The sequence below is a fragment of the Perissodus microlepis genome, chromosome 19 (assembly GCF_051167445.1).
Source record: "Perissodus microlepis isolate ML-2025 ecotype Zambia chromosome 19, ASM5116744v1, whole genome shotgun sequence".
Taxonomy (NCBI): domain Eukaryota; kingdom Metazoa; phylum Chordata; class Actinopteri; order Cichliformes; family Cichlidae; genus Perissodus; species Perissodus microlepis.
This window is the reverse complement of record NC_140479.1, coordinates 15578788-15588579: the sequence shown is the minus strand read 5'-3', so window position 1 is coordinate 15588579 and position 9792 is coordinate 15578788. Positions and strand designations below refer to the sequence as shown.

At 42.1% G+C, this 9792-nt stretch overlaps 1 protein-coding gene across 1 annotated transcript; it reads right to left on the bottom strand.

Annotated features, from left to right (window-relative positions):
* Positions 1-2536: 2536 nt before the first annotated feature.
* On the bottom strand, positions 2537-9486 carry golga5 (golgin A5). The gene is made up of 13 exons (XM_084913864.1): positions 9322-9486; positions 6617-7264; positions 5334-5531; positions 5019-5238; positions 4799-4922; positions 4500-4703; positions 4205-4375; positions 3987-4115; positions 3762-3860; positions 3426-3645; positions 3217-3316; positions 3057-3120; positions 2537-2939 (listed from the first exon to the last, which is right to left on the bottom strand). The coding sequence occupies exons 2-13, from the start codon at positions 7254-7256 to the stop codon at positions 2862-2864; spliced, it is 2247 nt and encodes a 748-aa protein (XP_084769990.1). The 5' UTR covers positions 7257-7264; positions 9322-9486; the 3' UTR covers positions 2537-2861.
* Between the last annotated feature and the right edge of the window lie 306 nt (positions 9487-9792).

The window sequence follows — 9792 nt, the reverse complement described above, 5'->3', positions numbered from 1 at the left end:
CAGTCTTCAGTTCTCCAGACTTCTTGAAGGACAGTCAAAACCCTTTTTTGGATGTGGAAAGCCTTTTGCTCCATTCTGTTTGGAGATGATCCCACACTGCTTCAATAATGTTGATGCTCAGGCTGTGGGAAAGCCAGTCTACAGGGAGTGCAGAATTATTAGGCAAATGAGTATTTTGTCCACATCATCCTCTTCATGCATGTTGTCTTACTCCAAGCTGTATAGGCTCGAAAGCCTACTACCAATTAAGCATATTAGGTGATGTGCATCTCTGTAATGAGAAGGGGTGTGGTCTAATGACATCAACACCCTATATCAGGTGTGCATAATTATTAGGCAACTTCCTTTGGCAAAATGGGCCAAAAGAAGGACTTGACAGGCTCAGAAAAGTCAAAAATAGTGAGATATCTTGCAGAGGGATGCAGCAGTCTCAAAATTGCAAAGCTTCTGAAGCGTAATCATCGAACAATCAAGCGTTTCATTCAAAATAGTCAACAGGGTCGCAAGAAGCGTGTGGAAAAACCAAGGCGCCAAATAACTGCCCATGAACTGAGAAAAGTCAAGCGTGCAGCTGCCAAGATGCCACTTGCCACCAGTTTGGCCATATTTCAGAGCTGCAACATCACTGGAGTGCCCAAAAGCACAAGGTGTGCAATACTCAGAGACATGGCCAAGGTAAGAAAGGCTGAAAGACGACCACCACTGAACAAGACACACAAGCTGAAACGTCAAGACTGGGCCAAGAAATATCTCAAGACTGATTTTTCTAAGGTTTTATGGACTGATGAAATGAGAGTGAGTCTTGATGGGCCAGATGGATGGGCCCGTGGCTGGCTTGGTAAAGGGCAGAGAGCTCCAGTCCGACTCAGACGCCAGCAAGGTGGAGGTGGAGTACTGGTTTGGGCTGGTATCATCAAAGATGAGCTTGTGGGGCCTTTTCGGGTTGAGGATGGAGTCAAGCTCAACTCCCAGTCCTACTGCCAGTTTCTGGAAGACACCTTCTTCAAGCAGTGGTACAGGAAGAAGTCTGCATCCTTCAAGAAAAACATGATTTTCATGCAGGACAATGCTCCATCACACGCGTCCAAGTACTCCACAGCATGGCTGGCAAGAAAGGGTATAAAAGAAGAAAAACTAATGACATGGCCTCCTTGTTCACCTGATCTGAACCCCATTGAGAACCTGTGGTCCATCATCAAATGTGAGATTTACAAGGAGGGAAAACAGTACACCTCTCTGAACAGTGTCTGGGAGGCTGTGGTTGCTGCTGCACGCAATGTTGATGGTGAACAGATCAAAACACTGACAGAATCCATGGATGGCAGGCTTTTGAGTGTCCTTGCAAAGAAAGGTGGCTATATTGGTCGCTGATTTGTTTTTGTTTTGTTTTTGAATGTCAGAAATGTATATTTGTGAATGTGGAGATGTTATATTGGTTTCACTGGTAAAAATAAATAATTGAAATGGGTATATATTTGTTTTTTGTTAAGTTGCCTAATAATTATGCACAGTAATAGTCACCTGCACACACAGATATCCCCCTAAAATAGCTAAAACTAAAAACTACTTCCAAAAACATTCAGCTTTGATATTAATGGGTTTTTTGGGTTCATTGAGAACATGGTTGTTGTTCAATAATAAAATTATTCCTCAAAAATACAACTTGCCTAATAATTCTGCACTCCCTGTATGTCTGATAGGGTTCCACTATGTGTTTTCCTATCCAGGTATGCTCTTACACTGGCAGTGTGTTTGGGATCATTGTCATGCTGAAATATGAAGTCGCTGCTTATCAGATGCTTTCCAGATGGTGGCATGGTGGTTCAAAATGCGACTGTACTTTTCTGTATTCAAAATTCCATCAACTGTAACAAGATCCTCAACACCACTGAATGAAGTGGAGCTCCAAACCACAACACTCTGTGTGAGCCTCCACTCTGTTTACAGGTGGCTGTGGATGGCCACTGTTATACCTCACTCTTTACTTGTGGTGCACAACAATGATGATTTCGACCAAAAATTTCACTTCATCACTCTATTAGACCTGTTGCCACAGATTTTCAGTCCAGTTCTTCCTTACTTTGGCATACCTCAGCCTTTCTCCTTGTTTACCCTTCTCCAAATGATTTCTTGACACCCGCCCTTCCACTGCAACCATTTCTCTGGTCTTGTGCCAGTACTTTGCCGTCTTTCCTGTTTCTGAAGGACATGACCTTCAGATACCGTTTGTCTGCAGTTTTGTCCTACTTTAAGGATACATTGCTCACAGTTTTCAGCTAACAACTCTTTGGAAACCATCTTTTTGGTGTGAAAATACTTGTTTGTTTGTCAAACTGTGTTATCACATCATCCTTGCATCCTCTGTTCATCCTTTGGTGTTCTTCATAGCCCGCAGAATTTTGATTCTGTTCATCTGAACGTATCGTATTCAATCCTCAAATACTTTTAAACTGAGTGTTGTGCAGAAGATCTGTGAAGGTTCCCTTTCTGTTGCTTTGTGGCTCAAACAATGTGACAGAGAAGAGCCAGTCTCTGGTTTTCCTTCTAATTCATTTATTAAAAGATTATTTTTTGTACATAGTGTTAAATACAATCTCTCAGAATTCTGAAACCAACACAATTTTTGATTCATGTCCATTTAGGAGACCACCAAGACAATATCACTCTGTAATTACTTTAAAACTCAATGCTAACCATCTTCATTTGGAAACAATATAGAAGAAATTAGAGGAAATGTCTTTTAATTCATAGCATATTTGTGCAAAACAGGGAGAGGTCCCAGAGCCCATATTCCAGCAGCTTCCTTACATTAAAGGCCAATGAAAACATCTTTAAATACCCAACCATAAAATGCAGGCCTTCTATCTTCCATCAGGACGACCATGCATTTCTGGTGTGTAGGTCAGAAGAACAATCATGACCCACAGGTGCAGTACCGCCTGCAAAGAAGGAAAAAAGATCATGAATAAACTACAGATGTTACAGACCACTTTACCAGCTACTGAGCACTCTCTCATTGAACAAAGGGTTCATATCATTTCAATAATAACACTGACCATGTACAGGATGACAAAAACTCTGGCCATTGGGTAGCGCCTCAGAAAGATTCCCAGTCTTATGCTGTTATAAATAAAAGTATTGGTCACAGTGAACAGTTTTTCACTTGTAAAACAATGGAACTGTTGCACAGTAAAACGGTGAACAGTGAAAGCTTACCTGAAGCGGTCAATTGTGCTGGCTGCCTTACGTACTTTTCCATACACTCCTGGACTGTCCTGGTCACTGAAGAGCACAGGTGTGTTTCTTTGTCTTGCCCCTGACAGTCCAAAACAGAGAAATGTAAATGCATATATTATATATTAGGTTTTTTTTAATAAAACAGGTCTCATTTACCAAAACAAAAAGCAAATGACAGCTTCTCCTACCTGCTCCCTCTAAACCGCTCATGTTGATTGCCGGCCCTCCACTTTGTCCTCCCTGAGTATTCTTCAGCTGCTGCTCCAAGCGCTCCAGCTGAAAGACGAGGGAATTTTTTTCCGTGCCAAGAGCTTCCACCATTGTCTGCTTCTGGATCAGTGTCTCCGTCAGCTGGTGGAGCCGGTTCTCCAGCTCTGTTTGGCTGTTGCTGAGTGTCTTGTTGGTCAACTGCAAAAGGAAATTCATCAGACATCATTATTCAGTGGTTTTAATAGACACAAAGCAAATGTCCTGATCCGGGAAGGAGACTCCTCAATTGTTTTGTATAACTTCAAGGTACTGACCTGGTTCCTGAGTTTTTGGATTTCATCTTCTCTGTCTTTGATTCGACTCTGCAGAGTGGTTTTGGCTCGATGGTGCTCTTCCTCAAGGTACTGCAGCTCCTATAGGCACAAAGATTAAGTTAGTCAAAACAGCAGCTTGTGCACAGCTTTTATAATTTTTAGCCTATTATTATTATTATTATTATTATTATTATTATTATTATTATTATTGTAACTCTCTTTTACCTGTTTGTAGCGCTCCACCTCAGCCTCTACCTCCTGCTTTGCTCTGTTCTGTAAGGTCTGCTGCTCCTGTAACTGCGCCTGCTGCTCCCTCCACGTCTCTGCCTCTGCCAGCGCCTGATTCTCCAAATCCTGTAAGCAAAAATTCAACCTCCACTGAATTACTGGCCTCTCTCGCTAGTAAGTAATTTTGCTTTTTCCTACTGCATATACTATCTCACCTGTATTTCAGTCCTCAGAGTGAGAACTTGCCCCTGCAGTTTTTGGATCTCCTCCCTCTGCAGGTCCTTTTCATGACGCAGCTCCTCAAGCTCCAGAGCCATGGTCCCACTGCCGTCCAGGGTGTCTAGACCAGATCCCTCCTTCAGACTGCTGATCAACTTCTCTTTGGACTAAACAAACATTTAAAAGTATTAAATAAAAGTTCAAACATATAATAATGAGATTTACTCCACTTTACTCCAGGGTAAAGCTTTCAATGAAATCATTTTTCGGGAGAGCCTCCACAAGCCTTACTTGTAGGATGCGTGAAGCTTTTTGCTTATAGTCTTGTAACTCTTGCTTGGCAGACTCAGCTGCAGCTTTGGCACTTTTTAATTGGTGTTGGAAGTCGTCGACCTTGAACTTCTCCTCTGCTGCTCGCCGCTCAGCTGCAGTCACTGTTTCTGCAAGGGTTTGCCTCTCGGCCTCCAATTTAGAGAGCCGGCCAGCATATTCAGTCTACACAAGAACAGAAAGTTAAGTCTCATCATTTCCATATGACCGGTCTATATTTAACCGTTGTAAATACAGAAAATGAATGGCATCGTGTGCACCTGCATCTGCCGGTAGCTGTCCTGTTCTCTTCTGAGCGCCAGTTCAGCCTCTCGCAGCCTCTCCTGTAAGGTTTCCAGAGCTTGGGACTGCATGCTGTTCCCTTCTGTGTGGTCTTGCATAATTCTAAAAAAATCAAACAAGACAAGAAAATGCTATCTAAATCAGTTCTTTGTAAGTTTAGTGTAATTTCTATTTAAGACTTTGGCTCCAAAAGCATACTTTGACTTTTCCTTCTCTGCCTCCTCTAATGCAGCACTGCGGGATTTTAGAAGCTGATCGGCTTCATCGAGTCTGATTTTTAGGACTGCAAGTTGACCGTCTTTGGCTGAGAGAGCTTCTGTTAGGTCATCGACTTGTGACCGAAGTTCTCGTAACGTTCGGTCAGTCTGGGACTGCTCCGAGTTCCATTTGTCTGCACGTAGACGGGCCTGGTTTAGCTCTAAGAGAGAAAAAAACAAATTAAATCACAGGACGAGGTGTAGCCAGGTGAATGTGTGCCATTTTCGGGTTTCAGTATTGGCTTTTTTTGCTAACCATCTTGTAAGTCTTTTGCTCTCTGGATAACGGAAGCCATCTCTTGATTCAGGGAGGCCACCTCACTGCGCAGCAACTGGTTCTCTAGACGCAGGCTGGACAGGATCTGGTTCTGTGGTTCTTCTGTTGGTGGAGGAGGCTCTTGCCTGCTGGACTCCAGAGGGACAGCCAAGCCTGAGTCTGAACTCTCAGGTGTATCTGTGGTGGCCAGGCAAGAGTAAAGAGAAAACAGCATTTACAGATATAAGTGTGGTAGCTCTTATGTTATACTTCTAAACAGCAACAAACTGGTATAATAAAGCATTAATATAAAATTATCTTATTTCATACCGTTGTACTTTAAGGTTCCCTGTCAAGTTTTGGACACTAAGTGGGTTAATTCTTTAGTGGGACGTGGTAAATTTACCATTTTAAAAAGGAGTCCCACAAGGTTCAGTATTAGGTCCCATGTGGTTCATATTAACAATATTGCACCCTCTCTCTATAAGAAAATATACCATCCATCTTTATTAAGATGCTACAGTTCTGTACTGTATTAATAATATTCTTTACTCAGCCACTGAAACCCAACAGCAAGTCTTTCTAAATTGCAAGAACCACATAACTTCAAATTAGCTTTGAAAGCAAACAAGTTATCAAGAGCTTATGAGAGATTATGGAGACTATCTGTAAGTACACCTCTGACTCCATTCTTAAACCCCCTTAATTAATTTCAGCTCTTCAACCAAAGATTTACTAATAAAAACATTGATTCTTGTTTTTACTGGGTTTCATATAGAAAAAGCTGAGTCATGACTGTGGCACAGTAGTCACTGGTTTTCATTCACTTTCTTTAAAGACCTTTATTTTGTTGTAAAATAATTTTATCCCTTCGTGCAATTGACTATTTCAATATGTAATTACAAACCAGAATGTTCTTGAATGTAACTGTTATCTTACCAAGTGACTAATTATTAGTTCCTTTTCATGTGTTTATTCACTCCATTTTCACTGTACTCTTTAAATCTTTGCAAATTAGAGCATGCTATCACTGACTGATTTAAACAAAGGCTGCTTTCATGTGCACCTGCACATAATTTTTCTCTCATAGTCATGAGAGCCTATCAGTAGAAGTAATGTGACAAAAATGCACTGATGTGCCAATAAAGGTGAAGAAGAAGCTAAAAAAAAACTGTCTTAACTGTAAGCTGAAATTTTCTTCTCCTGTGAATAAAGTTTATTGTTTATAAAATGTTTGAGTGTTGTTAATTAGTCAGACAGTGCGCTGTTGGCTTTGCTCATACCTTGGCCTTGCTCTTTAGCAGAGTTCTCCTCTGTTCTGATGCTGTGAGCAGATAATGAGCTCATGCTTGAAGCTCTTGATACACCCCGGGTGGAAGGGGGTGTGGAGGGGACTGATGGGGTTGTATGAGAAGTGGTGGAAGCGGGAAATGTTGGGTTTTGGGCCTCTACCACTTTTACAAGGTCCTTTCTTGAATCCCTCCGATTGCTGACTTGAGGCTCAGAGCTATTCAGAAAATCAAAGAGCATGTCATCGTCCACATTCTGCTCACTCTTTTTGGGCCTCACAAACCCAGATGAAGTCTTGCCAGTGTTGGGGGCGCTGCTACCAGAGCCCAAGGGTGTACTGGTCACGTTGGCAGACCCAGCCAGCATGGTTGCATTAGATTTCTTGATGTTGCCAGCTGCAGCAGAGATGTAGCCCTGGGCATCATGAGAGGATGCATAGGTATGATGTGTCACAGCTGGGTTGGTCTTGTAACCTGCAGAGTTGTAGTCCGTTTTAGCAGTGGATTCTTCTCTATAGGCTATTGAGAAGGAGGAGGATTTTTCCTGGCCTTTACTCAGGGCAGTAGCAGCTCCCTGGTCCACTTTATTCAGGAAGTCTTCAGCTTTCCCAGCCAAGTCAGTAAACCAAGACATTTTGCAACCTAGCGATAGGGACAAACAGCAACATGTAAAGATTTATTTGACGGATAATATATTTATTTACTTTCCAAGTTCTTGGATTTCTATTTAACAACATAAGGAAGGTCAGTGGTGGAGTAACAGTCACTATGTCAATGACAGACGCTGAATCTAGACACGCAGTTTAACTGTAAATAGCATTTCACCTCCCCTCATCATTATCACCACTGAGATACCATCCAGTGAGGCCTTCAGTTTCAAAAGCTCAGGATACACTGCCTAACTGTACCTGTGCATGACAGAGCTACTTCTGGTGTGGCTACTATCAGCCCAGGTAACCATAGCAGATCTTCTGCCTTCATCCCCCTCTTTCTCTAAGGCTACGTTCACACTGCAGGTCTTAATGCCCAATTCCGATTTTTTAATCAAATCCGATTTTTTTTGTCTGCTTGTTCACACTACAAATAAAATATGGCAGCAAACGCGCTCTAGTGTGAACCCTCAAAGCGGCCCGCATGCGCAAAAGAAGACGTCACACACAACGCGCTCTGTTTAGACCCAGACCAAACAGTATTGTTTGACTGATGGTCCTTAATATAAAGACTTGTTTTGGACTTTACGTTTCCCAATTTTGCTTTAAGTTATAAAGTTATTTTATTATTTACATATGGCCTAATAATTATCCTTATTGCTGTTTTAGAGAGGAGCGGTGCTTCAAAGGTAGGTTGCAGATTTCTGTTAGAATCTGCAGATTATACAGTACAAATAAAATGTTCACGTTTCTCCAACGCTGTCTTCCCAACAGTTTCACTAACATCTACACTGGATGGCCAGGAAGCGTTCACGTTGTCTTCTCGGGCGCTGATAATTGGCGTCTGTCTTGTTCAGTGACGTAAAAGACAGATTTAATGCGACATGACCGTTCAAACAGCAGTCGCTTTCTAAAACATCAGATATGTATCGGATTCAGTATCACATGCGAAAGTGACCCAGGTCGGATTTGTGCTGTTCACACTGTCATACCATGATCGCATATGGGTCGCATAGGGTCAAAAAAGTCGGATTTGATGCGCTTCCGCCTGCAGTATGAACGTAGCCTAACAGTCTCCTATGTTACATCACACCACTGTATGCCCTCCTTCATTAGATTTATAATTCTACTCTGATGTCTTCCTGTAGACTACAGGAAGAGCAGAGCAAACCCCCTCCCCCTGGCTGTCAACAAAGGCTGTGTAGAGAGGGTTTCTCAGAACCTTTATTGCTGACAACCTCACCTGGTCTGCTAACACAACAGCTGCAGGTAAGACAGCTCAGTGGCGCATTCGCTTAATAAGGTTCCTGAAGAATAACAGTCACGGATGAGAAACTACTTTTGGTAACACTGCAATATGCCAACTGCTTTGCTGCAGCTATAAATGTTATCCACAGGGTTATAAAGACAACAGAAAAGATCAATACCTGTGCTCTTCCCTTTCTCAAAGCAACTGCAAAAGCAAGAATCCACTCAAGAGGGTCAAAACAGCTCTCACCCTGGGCACTTGCCGTTTGACCTGTTGCCCTCTGGTAGGCACTACTGGTCCAACAAAGCAAAAGCAGGCAGTTTTGGGGGTTTTTTTTTAATCCAAGTGCATACTGTCCAAAATAAATGTGGCAATAAATGCATTCTGAGGATAGCATTGAAACTAGACAGGACCGAGCTAGATGGGAAGCAAAACTGCGAATTGATCCATATTAAATAAACAGGATCGCAGCAACAAATTGTAGACAGTTAGAGTTGGGACTCTTCCAGCTTTGTGAGCAGCCTGTCAAGTTCGACTCAGGACTAAAACGCTCCCTGCGACAAATGCTGCACAGCTAGCATGCTATAACAAAAAACTAAGCAGCGAAATTTAATCAGCTATAATTTTTAACGACACCACGCTTTTTTTTGTAAAACGTAAATGAACAAATGGTTGGTTATTGGAAGTGTTTTAACTCTAACGTTATCGTAAAACGATGTAAACACAGTTGTTCAGGATCAAGTCCATCAGTGCTGCGGCTAACAGGCTAGCTGGCTGTTAAAGGAAACATTTAAACGTACCGTTTGACAAGAGGTATCAGTCTCAGGGTGTCTCCAGTCACCTGGCTGCCGCCGAGGTTAAACAGATCAGAGTGAAAGAATAAAACTGCTTGGAAAACAAAGTCAAATATCATCATCTGTCAAGGAGGATGTTGGTGATCCTCTCAATACGTGGACCAGGAAGCGCTGCAAATAAGGACCCGACAACAGAGCGCCCTGAGAAAAGCCTGATCGAAAATTAACCAACGGGGTTTCCAAAGCGCAGAACTCACCTCTGTTAAGGACTTTACTTTACTGTAAATAAAAATAAATTAATGGAGAACAACAACAACATCAACAATAATACTAAGAAGAAGGAGGAGAAGACCTGACCAACTGGTAAGTTGTTTACTTTATTTATTCTCTATGCATCTCCTAAATGTAGATCTTGACAATGATATGCCTACCTGCTTAAGAGTGTTCTCAACTCGGTTAGATGTTGTGAAGTTTTTC

What these genes read in the sequence shown, in the direction of transcription:
- golga5 (XM_084913864.1), bottom strand. Translation starts at nt 7,256, where the DNA reads ATGTCTTGGTTTACTGACTTGGCTGGGAAAGCTGAAGACTTCCTGAAT. An exon ending in AGCAAAAGACTTACAAGATG is followed by an intron (nt 5,239 to 5,333) that starts GTTAGCAAAAAA and finishes TTTCTCTCTTAG; the next exon opens with AGCTAAACCAGGCCCGTCTA. An exon ending in TTTTTGTCATCCTGTACATG is followed by an intron (nt 2,940 to 3,056) that starts GTCAGTGTTATT and finishes CCTTCTTTGCAG; the next exon opens with GCGGTACTGCACCTGTGGGT.